Raw genomic sequence first — 15,100 nt, forward strand, 5'->3', positions numbered from 1 at the left:
CCGCCCCGCAGTGGCTCCGATCCGCTCAGATATTCCGTTTTACTGCCCGCTCCCTCCGCTCAGCGCCCCGAGCCCGCAGCCCCGGTTGAGTCCGGGGGCATCGCCGCCCCCATAGTCCGCCCGTAGCGCTACTCGGTTTTCAGTCCCTCGGCGATGAGGTTGAGCTCGTAACACCACGTCTCGTAGCGATAGGCCATGCGGATCTGAGCCACGTTGGTCTTCCGGATGTCGTTTCCATTGGGCCCCTCCTCCGGGTAGTTCTCACCCAGGAACTTGGCTTTCTCCTGCACGTACAAGCACAGGGATGTACATTCCCCAGAGCCCTGATGGAGCTGCTCTCCTGCTCTGCTCCCCAGCCCACCCTGAGCACCCACCTCATGGGACAGCCCGCACTGCAGCACGCTGTTCCTGGCGATCTCACACATGTCGCAGGTGCTGAGTTTGAAGACCTGGGCAGCGATGGCGTACTCCTCCATCAGGGCCTCCTGCAGCCAAAGCTTGTATTAAACCCATCACACCTGCATAGCCCACACGGCTGCCCCATCAAGGTGCTGCCCCCAGCACACCCTGCCGTGCTGCTCCCATGACAAACTGCCCACACAGCACCTTGGTGTAATGGAACTGCATGGGGTCATCTGTAGAAAGGGACACCATGAGGCCCTTCTGGTGGAAGTCAAGCAGCGGATTCTTTGCATACTCCAAGAAGAGGCTGTTGTTGCTGAGGGGGGACATAGCGATGGGGATTTGGGCAAGGAAATACAGGTACTGCAGCACTGGGCTCTGAAACGGAGAGAAGATGGGCAGGGTTAGGGATAAAGCTGCTGTGACTCACAACTCAGATCAACACAGTCATCTGTGACAGGCTGCTCCACTCACCTTCTTCAGGTTGAGCCCATGGGAGATGTTATCTGCTGTCATGAAGGCTGCAAGCAGGTGTGTGACGGCCCCGGCTTCCCCGCAGTGTGGACGGAAGAGGAACGTGTTCATACCACGCTGCCTAAACACACAGGAGGATTCAGGGCAGGTTAGATGGCACGTGATGCAAGATTCCCCTACATCCAGCTCAGCCCATAACTGTGTGTTCCCCAAGAAGCCAGCTTGACTTGGCTTGTACTCTTTCCTCCATATACAATAGATGCATCTCTGCAGTCCTAAAGTTTTCACCCCATTTGATCACAGTTCCTATTGCAGAACATTGGGAAATCAATCACTCTGGGACAAGAAGCTCCAAACTACACTAGTGGCAGAGCAAGAAGATCCCCTACTGGCTTCTGCCAGCCCATCAAGTGTGTCCTCCAGCAGATCCAGGGCCTCACCTGCGCAGGTTGTTAAGCACCAGGATGTTGCCATACATGTAGTATAAGTAGTAGGTGTAGGATGGATTCTTTGCAGACGTCCACTGCTCTGGCTTTGGACTTTTAGTGGAGAACATGTGTCCGCTGTGCTTGGATTCATCATCCACGCTGTCAAAGCCAGTGATCTGCTTGGCAAAATAAAATGGCAGAAAATGGCAGAATAGCCCCAATCCCACTGATGATATTTTCTGTGTCAGACAGTGCTGACGTCCTATTTCCTGTGCATAAACAGGAACATCCAGGGCTCACCAGACCCTGACAGCACCATTTAGTGACACTCACGTGGCGCAGAAAGACACTCAGCTCTTTGTGGGCCTGAGGGTTGACGGTTGCCTCAAAGATGGGAACAAAGATATTTTCCAACATCTTCCCAAAGTGTGGGAGGAAATTCCGAGATCTGAACACATCGCTGCGGACAGACACAGGGATTAATCACCATCAGAGGAACATGGCTCACTGTTCCCATTATTCCTCCTGGGTTAAGAATAAAGTACGGTGCACTGCATGGTGAGAACCACAGCACATACTAAATCCTGGGTACTTGGATCATCCATTTCATATTGGGGGAGTAGACCCTGTGTCTGTTGAACCAGTTGGCCAGCTTGGACCACTCCTCAGCTGATCGCCCATAGATGGAGAGACGAGGCTCCGCATGCTGGTACTTGGCATCCTCCAGATCAGAGCCAACCTCCTACGAGCCAAGAAAACACAAAGCACACAAGTATCCTCCGCCCTGAGTGCAGTAGCCCCATGACTTTCTCCTCCCCTGTATTCATACCTTGATGATGGTAGCAAAGTATTCACCATTGATGGTGTTTTCTGTCTTCAGGTAGAGGTCACGCAGTTCGCTCGCACCCACGGGGTTGTACTTAGCATTGAATTTATCAAAGCGCTGGAACGTCTGACGGCCCTGGAGCAGAGATAACAAGGGAATCCTGTAAACACACACTGAGTCCAAGCACAGCAGCTGGGCAGGGACTGATCCACAGCATGGGAAAGTCAGGAGCTGCCATACCCTGCCATAAATACCAACAACAGCGTGTGCTCTACCACTTACAGCATGGACATCCAGGGAATCCACCGTCAAGTCGTACGGGTGCAGGTTGAGCTTCTGAAAGAGCTGTTTCAGGGTGAGCTTTTCACCTTTGGAGTCATAAACCACACGGTCAGCATCCACACGGTACGACTTCTTGATGAAACGCAGGAGGTGCTTCTGGTTCATGCAGGCTGCAGCATGGATGTGTGTATCCACCTGGGAAGGCAAAGCAGCAGCTCTCCAGCTTCAAGATGAAGTGCTTGGGTAACACCATATATCCCTTAGCAGAACCCAAGTTCAGTAAGGAATATGGCTCAGCCGTGTTCCCATTAGCAGATATCCCAGACCTTGACCCCAATATCTCAGGGAGCAGCAGTTACCAAGGGAGCTCGGCTGCAGGGTTATTAGGGCTATGAGCCTCACCATCTACCTTACGGCAATTGTAGAAGTCCCGATGAGGGTTGTTCTTCAGCTCTTTCATCTCCTCCATCTCATTTAGCATTTCATGCACTTGGAACTTGTATGAGAGGAACTTGAGGCGCCGATGACTATAGGTCTTACTGGAAAAAAGAAAAGGGCACAAGAGTGTCTGGGCATAGAGAGTCGAATGCAGAAGGGTTGAGCTTTCACCGCAAGTGGAGGAGCTCACACTGCCTTGGTGCCTCCCCGTGGTGCTGCTTCTGGCACTTACACAGGCCCCTGTGCGATCAGGGCCAAAAGGAAATTCATGTCATCAACAAAGTGCTTGAGGCTGGGGTAAGGCAGGTCCTTGGGCTCATTTCTTCCAGCTGCTGCCTCGTCACTATAGATGTAAACAATCCCATCCTTCATCTGGACATGGTATCCCAAGTCCTCAGGGAGACTCCCAGTTTCAAAGGGATCCTGTCCATCCTTCACTGGCGGGGTGAACACTGCACCAAAGGAGGAATGCTATGGGGCTGTGGCTGTCAGCAAAACCCCACAAGCCTGCCATGCTCCTCCACCCCCAGCAGAGGACAGGCACAGCCCCAGCACCAACAACAAGGAGCCCCAGGCAGGCAATCTCCCCATGGAGCGCTGTGTAACTCTTGTCTGACACCTCACCACCCCAATTTGAAATGAAATATACCTGGGCCAGCATCACTTGCCCTCCAGGTTTCGCCTTCAATAGCACGCAGGTACTGTGATGGGGTCCTGGGAAACCTCTGCATTGACTTCTGCATGTATTTCTCCCGGATGCACAAGGCACGGTACAGACCTTTGCAGACAACTTCAAAATCCTCCACTGTCACCTGCAAGAGGGCTGGTGTTGGTGCAACCACTGCACTGAGTGGTAAAGGGTACGAGTGTGTTTACAGCAGGGTACATCCTCTCCCTTCCATTGTTCTGCCTGAGCAGGACAAAGAAGGGATGATGGGCAAAGTCCCAGATGTGGCAATGGTAATGGGAGGTTCTTTATGCTACAGCAAATGAATTTTAGCTGCCACCCCCTTACATTCCTCACCCCGTGCTGTAGCTGGAACCAAAATGGAACCTGGGCCTGGGCAGGAGACTGGATGCTATTTCTGGAGCCCAGGCTGAAACTGAGCAACATATACCAGCCCAATACGTCAAGAATTTGATTTACTGCACAGACAAGTGTTTTGGGCAATGCAGATTGGCCAGACTGGGGCAGCATGACAGAGTATCTCGCATCAGCTGCAGCTAAGCACAGTCACGGCAGAAGGAATGTGCCTACTGCGTGCTGGTTGGATTTCAGTTTCCCCTGTTTGCTCCACCGCTATAAAACTCCAGGTTGAGTGCCCTGCCAGCAATATCTCACAAACAGCACAAATACAGCAGAAAGCTGTGGGAGAAAGGAGGAGAAAGACGAATTTGCTCTGGAAGTGCTAATGGTGCCCCCCAACCATTTCTAGATGGCTGTGCTTCAGCAGTAGGGTCTGGACATCCACAGGTCCCCTTGCAACCTCCATCACTTTGTGTACAGTGGTACCGTCAGCACAGGGGAGTTGAATGGCCATGAAATACCTACCCCAGAGGCATAATCCCCTGTGATCTGTACCCTCTGGAAGTCAGGCACCGATTGGTACTGGGGGGAGGTAGAAATGACCTCTTCAATAGTGGACAATCCTGTTGTAGCCTTCTGAATCAAAGGGACTGCCAGAGCAATTGTCTTCAGGCTGAGCATGCGCTTCCTCCTGCCAGGAAGAAAAGTCTCAGGCAAGCAACCCCAGCTCTGTGTCTGGGCTGTGCTGAGCTGTTTTTCACATGCCTTGATTTATGAATCTTTTGCTTTTCTTCCACCCCTGGCTGGGCACAAGCTGACACAGCCCCTCCTCCCCTCCTCCCCTCCATCCTGGTTGTTGCTCACCGCTTTTCAGTTGCAGAGGAACTCTCCTGAAGCATCATGTGTGTTCTCATCTCATTGCGTGAAATGGGGCAGATCTCTTCCACGTCAAAAGGAGAGATCTCTTCCCTGGTTGCCTCATCTTTGACCTCAGAGGCAAAGACCTGCTCTGCGAAGGAGCGCGTCGCCTCGTCCATCTCTGCAAGGAGAAAGAGCAGGCTGCAGGGTCAGGTAGGGTGGCTGGGAATTAGGTACCCAAACAGAAAGGTGCCAGCTTAGAGCTCAGCTCTCATGTCCTTACAACACCTCAACTCTGCCTGGAAGACTCTGAGTGCCCTCCTAACAGAGCTTGTTCCACACACTGTGGGCTGGAGGGGTATCCAAGCATCCCCAATAGAAAAAGTAAATACAACTTCCAGTGCAAGTAGCACAAAATAGCTCAGAAAGAAGCAAGCTCTTAGGAAGGGCACATAGGAGACAAAGAGGGAGAATGGCAGAGCCATTACAGCTCTAGGAAGGCCAAGACCCACTTGTTCCACAGGGCATCCAGGCAGGATGAAAACAGGTGGACATGGAGATGGACAAAGCCAGCAGTCAGCACAGTTCCTGCCATCACAATGTAGCTGAATAGCTCCTAGCCAGGAAACCATCCTGTGGCCTAGATTCCTCCCAGCCCATCACAGCCAGGATGCTGCAGAAGTACCAAACAATACGGCTCTACAGAAGTCTCCATGGGCACAAGGTTGGCTGGAATTGTAGGGAACAGGAGGAGGGTCATTAAAAGCTTTTATGCTGCCAGCAAAACACCATAAAACGAGACCTCTTTGGGGTGGTCTCATCTCAAACGTATGTTTGCATGGCAGCATATGATCTAATTGAGCAGGTTTCACTGGCAGCTCGGCATGAAGCGTGCTGAATATTGAAGCTGCAGGTCGGTCATGTGGGACCACAACACTGAGACACCTTCCAGGATGTTGTGGTCAGCAGATGAGAACCGAGGCAGGGAGGGCTGACATGCATGACAGTGTGAAGACCTAGAAGAGATTTTCATCACTGAAGCCAGACAAAATTCTGTTCTCACAGAATCTTATGGGGAAAAAAAAGGATTAAAAACCATCAGCAAACCCCTGAGTTTACAGCTCCAAGGTCCTGGCAGCAGGTTAGTTAGGAGGTGCCACAAAGAGGCTTCCTTTCCTTGCTGTTATGTGATAAACCAAAGGAACCTTGTGCTGAGCTGTAAAGCACAGGAATGATTCAAGCACCAGCTCCATTTCTCAGCAGTGCAATAGCACAAGAGCAGCATTTCAGGGCCACGAGCTGCCCGTTGTCCTGCAGTTGCAGCATCTACTCACGGTTCCTGGTGCCATTGATTACTGCCCAGTGTTAGGGGCCTGGGGACACCAGGAGTCACAGCAATAAAGGGTCACTGCTGGCACGTGAGGTCTTAGCTATAGGAATATATAGGAATAAATAGGAAGCAGGAAGGCAAAGGCAGGAATACCATACTGTGGGTTGCAGTGTGAATGAGGGATGTGACGCATTGAATCTGTTCCTTGTGGATCAAATCTACTCCACAGGAGCATGAATGATTTGGCAAGAGTTCTTTTAGGTTGGATCTCTGTTTAGAGGCAAAAAAATCCCACAACACAAAGCACGAATAGGTGCCAGGGAAATTATTCCTCTAAACAGGAGCTTGAGGCTGCGAGAACAACATTTAACCAATAGCAGCTTTAGTGTATCCAAGGACTGAATCCAATTGCACAAAGCAGTGAGAGGCACATCTAGCACTGCTGAGAAATGCACCGTCTTGAACTGCAGAACCATTGCTGTGGTGTGACTGCTGTCTGCTCCCGGAGCTCAGACAGTAACACAGGGAAGCATGTAGGAAAGCACCGCCATACTCACGTTTATCTGCTGCTGTTGGAGATGAAACAGAAACAGAATAAAAACAGATGTGGATCAGCCCTCCAAAAACATAAACATTTTTTGCCTTCTTGTCGCGCCAGTGATTAAAAAGTGATTGTAAAGTACAAGCCTGGGTGAAGTGTTACAAAAGGAAGTTCTTGTCCCTTCTAATATTATAAAGATGTAAGGTCAGTGTTCATATACTGTGATGTTGCTCCAGTATGTGCATAAACAAAGCAAAGTACACAAACAAAATAAAGTAATAACATCAAATTCAGTGTCTCAGAGCGCTGAGGCTCCTTCACCACTGATAGTTTGTCTGTCCGTGACTCACCATCCTCAATGAAGATCAGGATGGACAGCAATTCGATTATATTAAGTTTCTCTCCCAATCTCCTGCCACCTGTTGTCACATCTCCACTTATTCACTACCAGAATCTGATAGCTGAGACATTGCAGCTCCACAGATCTTCACGTCTGGGCTTTCAGGGCAGCACCAACACTCTGAGGATGCTGCTTATGCCCTCACTATCTGACCCAGAAAATCCACACTGGAGCTCTCTGGCTTTGCAGTTACCAGCTGCTCACATCCCAAAATCCAGCCTATATTTGCAGTTCAAATACTTCCAGTCCTGGCATTTGAACTCCACGTATTGATTTGCAAACCAAGTATCCCAGAAATGCCTACTTTGACCTTCCGTTACTTTAGTGGATAAAAAACACACATAGGAAGGTCAAACTCCCATTGATGTCACAGGTCCAGGCTGCAACACCAGTGTCTCCCACCCCCTGGGCAGTGCAGCACCCAACATCTTCTAAGTGCACTCAGGTTGACTGGAGACTCCTGAAATCCCTTTGGTCCCTTCTACAATGATGTTATGTGAGGATACTGCAGGAAGGATAACAGGTTTTGTCCCGCTTTGAGCAGAGCAAGATTTAAACCATACAACCATTGTCCAAAAACACCTCCAAGCAGGTAAAAAAACGCTCTCAGACCCTCAGGCTGCATCCCTGGACTGCAAAGACAGCACAGCACCAAGGTCTCAGGGCCTGCCAGCTAACAGGCCTGCCCTGTGCCTCCCCATCCTGCTGCTTTTGCCTTCAGACCTACCTGGAATTTCCACCCGTGACATCTTTGCAGTGAGTTTGCAGAGCCCAGCTGACACCCTGCTGTAAGGCAGCACAAGCAGCTGACTGACTGCTCAGCAGCCCAACACTTACTTTACCGCTTTCCCTTCCCTGTAATTAGACTCTCCCTCTCTAAAAGGAGAAGGGAGGCGAACTGCAGGACTATTTAAAGTGCAGCCATGAGCACTTGCACTGAAACAGCTGAAACCAGGGCTCAAATTCAACTTGCTTTTTTTTTTTAAATGAGGATTTCATTTCACATTTAGTCAAGTTTTATCCACTGTCTGGCCAGACTGTCCCATCTCAGGAGCCTTATGTCTGTATGAAGGGAGAACCTGGAAGTCAGCCTAAAAGAGAGACTAGAATTGATGCCTTCTGCACTGAGCCAATGATTCGGAGGAGCTCCTTTGGGCTCATGGCTGATGGGAACAGGATGGGCACATATGATGTGCTCCCACTCCTAACCAGGGACTCAGAAGGATCTGCATGGAGGAGCGGATCTTACCTGCAGGAGCTGTGCAGACACCTTCACATCTTCCCATAGGAATGGAACAGAATGGAACAGAAGGGGAAAAAACAGTAATATTGATAAAAAGGAAGCGCAAGGAGCCATCAGGGCCTGCTCTTATAAAACTTCATATTGTATGAAGTGATTTACATCAGCTGGCAAGCCTGGGTGTCATCTGTTCTGTATGCAGCGAGCCATAACTGAGGCTTGTCTTGTTTATCCTAGCGGTGATCAGCATTTCACACAGTCCAAGCTGTGATGAGAAACTCCCCTAAACTACCCAGAGTGACCTGGATTCTGTTCTAACAGAGAAGAGAGCTGAAGAACCAGCGAGGAATAAGGCACAGCTCACAGACTGTGGTCATGGATGCACAGGAAGCTTTGTGGTACCATGAGACAATGCAGGAGCTGGGCTGAGCCTCTGCCCCTCATCTCCAGCTGAGATGTTTGCTCTCCCACAGGGCCCAGACCTGCCCCTATAACCTTTCTTGCCATGTCAAGGCCTTAGGAGTCACATCTGAAACCAAAAATAACCTTTACGGTGCAGAGGTTATCTTCTTCAGGAGGTCTTCTGATCCCTCAGCCATCTAAGTAACGGGGTCAAAGTGTTTGGGTTCGGGGTAGAAATATGAGTAAAGGTTGGGTATGCTGTGCTAAAGTTAGAACTACAGCCTCTTTAAGCTGAAGGGCTGGAGGCAGGCAGGCCTGCTCCCCAGTTTTTAGCTGGGAAATGAGTGATTCACACAGAGACTTTCAATGTGTTCATTCTGCCTTGGTCTGCTCAAAGCAAGACTGCCAAGCATGCCAGGAACTTTGCAGCTCAGGGCACTTGCCAAGATCTGCCTCGTAAAGCAGAGATACCTCCAAGCGAGCTGCCCAAAAAGCCTATGGACAGACCTTGCTAGAAAATGATCTACAGTCATTTTACACACAGATCTCCATTAAGACTCCTACAGGATCTGAACATGGAAGCTCATAAATGCACTCCTTGCTGTTACACCTGTGACCTGCTAATGGCAGCCTGCATTCAGGAGACCCTCAGAAGGTTCTTCTCTCATGTTGCTCCTATTCATCTCCCACAGATTCCCCCAGGACCACTTAAACCATCCTCTGCTCCAGAACTCAATGAAGATCAATGCGCCCTTCATTAAGATCTGAACCGCTTTCTAGGAACAAATTGTTACAGATAACAACTATAGGGGAGGGAAAAAAATCCCTAACAAGCCCAGAAGAGCCTTGCTTTTATATATCTGTCTGTGATTCTAAACCTCCCCTTTTGCAACAGGCAGTAAATAGTGCAGCTCTGCAACACAAAGAGTTTTATACATAGCACAGAGCAAACTCCTTTGCTCTCAGCTGGTGACGTTCCTCTGTTCTGCTCAAGGAAGGAAGAAAGGAAAACAAAACCCAAACGTACACAAGCTCACAAGGCCACTCACCTTGATGTGAATAGCAGGTAACCTCAGAGCCAAGGTGGAATTCCTGCGGTGCTGAGGATGCTGAGAGCGGCTGCAATGCTCGGTGAGAACAGCGGGGGGATCCGCTGTGCAGTAAGAGCAAAGTCCTGCAGACTCGAGGCTGAACGTCTGCAATTCACAGCTCTGGGTTGAGACACACGGGGCAGCACCTCCCTGCAGCAGGAGGCAAAAAGCTTCATCCCACCCTGCGCACCTCCATGTGCAGAAAGGAGCCAGCAAAGGGAGCTGAAAAGCTGAAGTTCAGCAGCATGATTTATCACCTCTGTTTTGAAGTGCTTGACCAGAGCTGCACTGTGGCGTGGGGAGCTCTGCTGTTATCAACAGTCTGTATTGCAGTTCCTTACACAGAAAACAGGTTGGACTCTGAAAACCAGAGGTCTGCCATCACATTATAGGAGCCATGTATCTAAAGCACATTTAATGTGTGGTTCAGGACTCCTGGGGCAGGAGAAGAGCCAATAGGGCACAACTTCAGAAGGGTGAGATACACAACAAAGACCAAACAAAGGGCAGTGGGCACAGAAATACCTCGATGGCTGATCTCACTGATGGCTGATCTCACTGATGGAACACCAGGTGAGTTGTGTGCTGAGCTCTCTGTAATCCAGCTGTGTGATCCGTCATGAAAGAAACAACCCAAGAATTCACAGAGTTTATTCTTTAAAAAAAAAAAAAGTTATTGAAGAAGCAAAATAATTTACTTCCATTCAGACCAACAGAGACGCATTTCTGAAAGCAGGTGATTAGACCAAGTTACAACGAGTTAGCCCTTGGATGAAACAAAAACCATCCAGATCTCAACAGTTTCCAGCTATCCTGGAGGCTGCATAGGATTTAGGCTTGTGGAGTAATGAAGGACCATGCACAGAAATAGAACGTGATTCAAACCTTCATTGATCTCCCTCCCCCCCACAGGTCCAAAGCTGCTTGAAATCCAGTTCTTTGTAAATCACTGCAGTGCACTCACAAGACACGATACATAAGCATCACCGTCACTATTCCAGTCTTATTGGTGACAAGAACAAAATCTGAGCAATGTTTGTTTGTTAATCAGACCATGGAGTTGGGGCGCTCACATTAACACACCACAACGCTACAACCCCAGCAGCTGCTCTCAGCCAGCAGTAACAGATATTTAGTTCAGTTATTTGCACTGGGAGTTGTTGAACAAGGTTGTTTAGGGTCTGTTCTACTCAGGACAGAGGGGTTAAATGGGCACAAACACAGCGTGGTGCTGCTAGATCTAAATAAGAACATTTGGACTAAATCTAAATCCACCATTATTAGGATTCTGCCCCATTTCACCTGCAGGCTTTAGATTGCCTTCAAATGAACCCAAGCCACAGCCAGTGCTATGGCTGCAATCCCATAATGCTTCCCACCACTCAGCAGGTCACTGGAAAATCATGTTTTATGTAAAAACACTGTGTCTTAAATTCATATCGGTGCCATCAGTCCAGGATAAAATGAATTCAGAAACACCCATCTGGAGCATCACAGGTAGTTACACAGATCGATCCTCTGCACCCCAAGAACATTAAGAGCACAGTCAGTGGAGGAAAGAGCATGAAAAGCAACACTTTATTTTCCCAGTATTCACTTACTTCCAATTTCAGTTTTGAAAATATAGGAACCTGACTGCAACACACTGAGATGACGCCTCTCGTAACACCTACAGCTCCTATTGCCCCAGCGGGATGAACGCTGCCTCTGCTGGCTGATGGCTCCTTGTTCTCTCACCCAGGAACCCAACAGCACAGAACAGAACCCAGCACTGCAGGCACAAGAACTGAGAAGGCCGCGGTGCTCAGGGAGCTGGTGGCTGCTGGTGTCACCCAACCCCATGGGGTGACAGTGCTGCGATGTGGGAGGAAATCACCCAGCTCACACAGCACTTGGGTCCTACCTGGAGGCTGTTACAGCAAACCCAGAACTGCCATCAGAGCGTTGTGCATCTTCAGTGCAGACACCACTGAACTCCCTTCCTCATTTTGCAGGGATGCTGCAATCAGAAATCAGCTCAGTGCTCTGTCAGGGCTCAGCGCCTCCTCCACTCCGCCTGGACACCTTAAATCTGTCACAACCATTGACCCAATTACAGTCAAGCTCAACTCCCAGACCCCTCCCGTGATAAGGAAGGAGGCTCTGGAGAAAATAACTCAGAGTAATTTGCAAGTTACAGACAGAGCTGAGGAGCAGCTGCCCAAAGGAACCTCCAGTTTCTCAATTCAGTATCTGTCCATAAGAAATGGTCTGTAAATATCGGCAGTTACGTTAAAATGAACGGCTCGTTAATTTGGTCCAACCGGAAAGAGATCCAAATGCTGTAGAAAAGCAGTTCAGAACATACCCAGATCCACACACAAAGAGGTGCAGGGATCCATTCTGATGGACTAAGAACAGGTGTGGCCTCCCTAATTCAAGAGTCTCACAAACATTTGATCCATCTGCCAGGCTGCAAATTCCATCTGAGTGTCCTGCCATGAGTAAAGATCACCCACACACAACCTGCCTGCGGAGACAACGAGCACCCAGGAGATTCATCCTTGGGGTTCTCCTCAGCCCAAGGGAGCAGCGTCCAGCCTTCAACCTTTGGAGCAAACAGGCACTTAAGATAGCGAAGATTTCTCCTTTTATTACAGAAAAACCAAGGATCGGTTGCTCGGTTCAATGATCCTCCTGGCACAATGAGATGCTGCAGATACACCGTGTGGATGTGCAGACAGCAGATCCGATTGGTGACAAACCTTTATAATGGCAAAATGACTTCTGCTGCTCCTCTGACCACACCGCAAATCTGAATCCAATGCAAAGGGGTCAAACGCCACTTGGAGCTTTTACTCTGGAGGTAAAATGATCTTTTTCACAGCATTTAGTCTCTGTAATTCACTGTTCTTGTGACTGGTTTTCTTCTTGAACAAACCCAGACGACACAGCTAGAAAAGAATCCCAGTACACCAAGAGATATGAGCGCTCTGTGAGCTGAGCAAGGAGGTAGATACCAGAGATGTTGCCTTCAGATGGAGCACAGAAAAGGATCCTGTGCTAATTAACTGGTACCAAGAGTCTGGTCGCTGGCACCAAAATACTGCAGGGCATCAGCATGAGACACAATACAGTAGCATCGAGACTTGTCCAGCAGCTACATCTGAACCTGGCATCTGGAATAGAAAGGTGCCTCTAATTAGCTTCTATACTGATCTTTACTGTGCTTATCAACAGCTGGAAGGCTCACAGACAAGGAAAAAAGCAGAGCTCACCTTATCACATCACAATGCAGGACAACCCCATACAGCCTTGATTCCCATCTTCGTTGCTGTTGAGCTTTTTCATCCGGTACTGCCGGATCTCCCTCACCAGTGTGTAAAACGCATCCTCCACACCCTGCAGAGGCAAAGATTCACATGAAACCCCTTTAATCCCAAATCTCACGAGGCCACCAGGATCCCGTGGTGTATTCAATCAAAAGCTACAGATCTCAAACTGCCTTAGAAGCATTTACTCTTCCATTTAAGGGGGGGTTGGACTTGATGGTCTCTAGGAGTCCCTTCCAACCCCTACAATTCTGTGATTCTAACAATGAAGAAGACAACAGGAAAGAGCTAAACCGTTCCTTGTTTAACATACAACGGACAGAAGCACCCTACCTGTCTCGTTTTAGCTGATGTCTCTATGAAGGGGATGCCGTAGCTCTTTGCCAACTCTTGGGCTTGTTTTGTGTCTACCGTCCTCGTGGGCAGATCACACTTATTCCCAACCAGCACCATGGGCACATCGTCCGAGTCCTTCACTCTCTTGATTTGCTCTCTTAAAAGTTAAAAAACACGGGTTATTTTCCTCAAATAAAAGCTGTTTTAACCCAAAGCCTCACACTAAAATGACGCCATTTCCAGCCTTTCCTCCTCACAGCAAAGACTCAGCCCGTACCTGTACAGGTTGATATCAGCGAACGATTTGCTGTTGTTAATGGCGAACACACACAGGAATCCCTCCCCCGTCCTCATGTACTGATCCCTCATAGCGCTGTACTCCTCCTGCCCCGCAGTGTCCAGGATGTCCAGCAAACACGTCTCCCCATCGATGACAACCTGCTTCCTGTACGAATCCTGCACAGAACACAAGGGAATTAATCCCAAACACAAGGGAATTAATCCCAAACACAAGGGAATTAATCCCGAACACAAGGGAATTAATCCCAAACACAAGGGAATTAATCCCAAACACAAGGGAATTAATCCCGAACACAAGGGAATTAATCCGATAGAGACAAGATGCTGCTCCTTCCTGCACCTCTCCATGCCTGGAGGGCTGTAACCCCTCACAGCCGTACCTTGTTATATCTGTAACCCCACACAGCAGTTTTATTACTGTCCTATTCCCATTCAATTCCCACTCTATTCCTGTCCTATACCCACTCTATTCCCGTCCTATTCCCATTCTATTCCTGTTCTATTCCCGTCCTATTCCCATTCTATTCCCGTTCTATCCCCATTCTATTCCCATCCTATTCCCGTCCTATTCCCATCCTATTCCCCTTCTATTCCCACTCTATTCTTGTCCTATCCCCATCCTATTCCCATCCTATCCCCATTCCATTCCCATCCTATCCCCCCAGTCTCCGCTCTATTCTCCCACCCTACCCCCCCATTCTCTCCCATCTCTCCCCTCCCGGCCCGTTCCCACCCCGTCCCCCCGCTCTCACCTCAATGGTGGGGTCGTACTCGTCCACGAAGTGGTTCTGGATGAGCTGGATGGTCAGCGCGCTCTTCCCGACGCCGCCGGCTCCCACCACCACCAGTTTGTACTCGGTCATCGCCCTCCCGGCAGCTCAACGCGGAGCCGCCCCGCTCCGGCCGCTCCCGGCCCCGCCACCACCACGACTGAGGGATCCCGCACCGCGAACGCGGAACACCCTGCTGCAAAGCTTCCGGCTTCCGGTCCCGGTGTGTCGTCATCAAACAGCGCCGGAAGTGCATCCGATGCTCTCGGGCACGTGACCTCCAGCAGCTGACCAGGATGGGGGGGTAAAGATGGCGGCTAAGATGGCGGCTGTAATGGTTGTTATGATGGTGGTTGTGGTTGTGTGGAGGCGACGCCCAACAACAGAGACACGGGGAGGAGAAAAGCGTTGTTCAAAATCAGTAAAACTTTATTCTATTTCCATTCTTTGCCATTAACAGAAAACCAAAAAAAAAAAAAAAAAAAAAAACCCAAAAAAAAAAAAAAAAACCAACTTGGAGAAAAGCAAATGTTTTTTTTTTTTTGTTTGTTTTACAAAGATAAACGCATCTCCCAGAGAGAAAAAACCCTACATTGAGAATAGAGGTAACATGGAACGAAAGGAAATGAACCACAGTACGGCCT

The 15,100-nt window shown here is 49.3% G+C and overlaps 2 protein-coding genes across 5 annotated transcripts; both read right to left on the reverse strand.

Annotated features, from left to right (window-relative positions):
• Nucleotides 1-25: 25 nt before the first annotated feature.
• AMPD1 (adenosine monophosphate deaminase 1) lies at nucleotides 26-10,041 on the reverse strand. 4 transcript variants are annotated; one of them, XM_015885181.3, is made up of 16 exons: nucleotides 7,734-7,900; nucleotides 6,623-6,634; nucleotides 4,742-4,916; nucleotides 4,403-4,568; nucleotides 3,500-3,662; nucleotides 3,083-3,302; nucleotides 2,822-2,951; nucleotides 2,413-2,607; nucleotides 2,134-2,265; nucleotides 1,883-2,046; nucleotides 1,638-1,764; nucleotides 1,317-1,480; nucleotides 877-997; nucleotides 607-780; nucleotides 375-485; nucleotides 26-284 (listed from the first exon to the last, which is right to left on the reverse strand). In XM_015885181.3, exons 1-16 carry the CDS (start codon nucleotides 7,753-7,755, stop codon nucleotides 129-131), a joined length of 2,232 nt encoding a protein of 743 aa, XP_015740667.2. In that variant the 5' UTR covers nucleotides 7,756-7,900; the 3' UTR covers nucleotides 26-128. The 4 variants fall into 4 exon arrangements, with proteins under 4 accessions (XP_015740667.2, XP_085383343.1, XP_015740669.2 ...); XM_085527217.1 differs by lacking the exons at nucleotides 6,623-6,634; nucleotides 7,734-7,900 and adding an exon at nucleotides 9,698-10,041; XM_015885183.3 differs by lacking the exon at nucleotides 6,623-6,634 and having other exon boundaries at nucleotides 7,734-7,899.
• A 333-nt stretch (nucleotides 10,042-10,374) lies between these two features.
• Nucleotides 10,375-14,678, reverse strand: NRAS (NRAS proto-oncogene, GTPase). The gene is made up of 5 exons (XM_015885189.3): nucleotides 14,439-14,678; nucleotides 13,664-13,842; nucleotides 13,384-13,543; nucleotides 12,997-13,120; nucleotides 10,375-12,897 (listed from the first exon to the last, which is right to left on the reverse strand). The coding sequence occupies exons 1-4, from the start codon at nucleotides 14,547-14,549 to the stop codon at nucleotides 13,001-13,003; spliced, it is 570 nt and encodes a 189-aa protein (XP_015740675.1). The 5' UTR covers nucleotides 14,550-14,678; the 3' UTR covers nucleotides 10,375-12,897; nucleotides 12,997-13,000.
• Between the last annotated feature and the right edge of the window lie 422 nt (nucleotides 14,679-15,100).

Source organism: Coturnix japonica, chromosome 38 (assembly GCF_054131305.1).
Source record: "Coturnix japonica strain WE chromosome 38, WE-NBRP24, whole genome shotgun sequence".
Taxonomy (NCBI): Eukaryota; Metazoa; Chordata; class Aves; order Galliformes; family Phasianidae; genus Coturnix; species Coturnix japonica.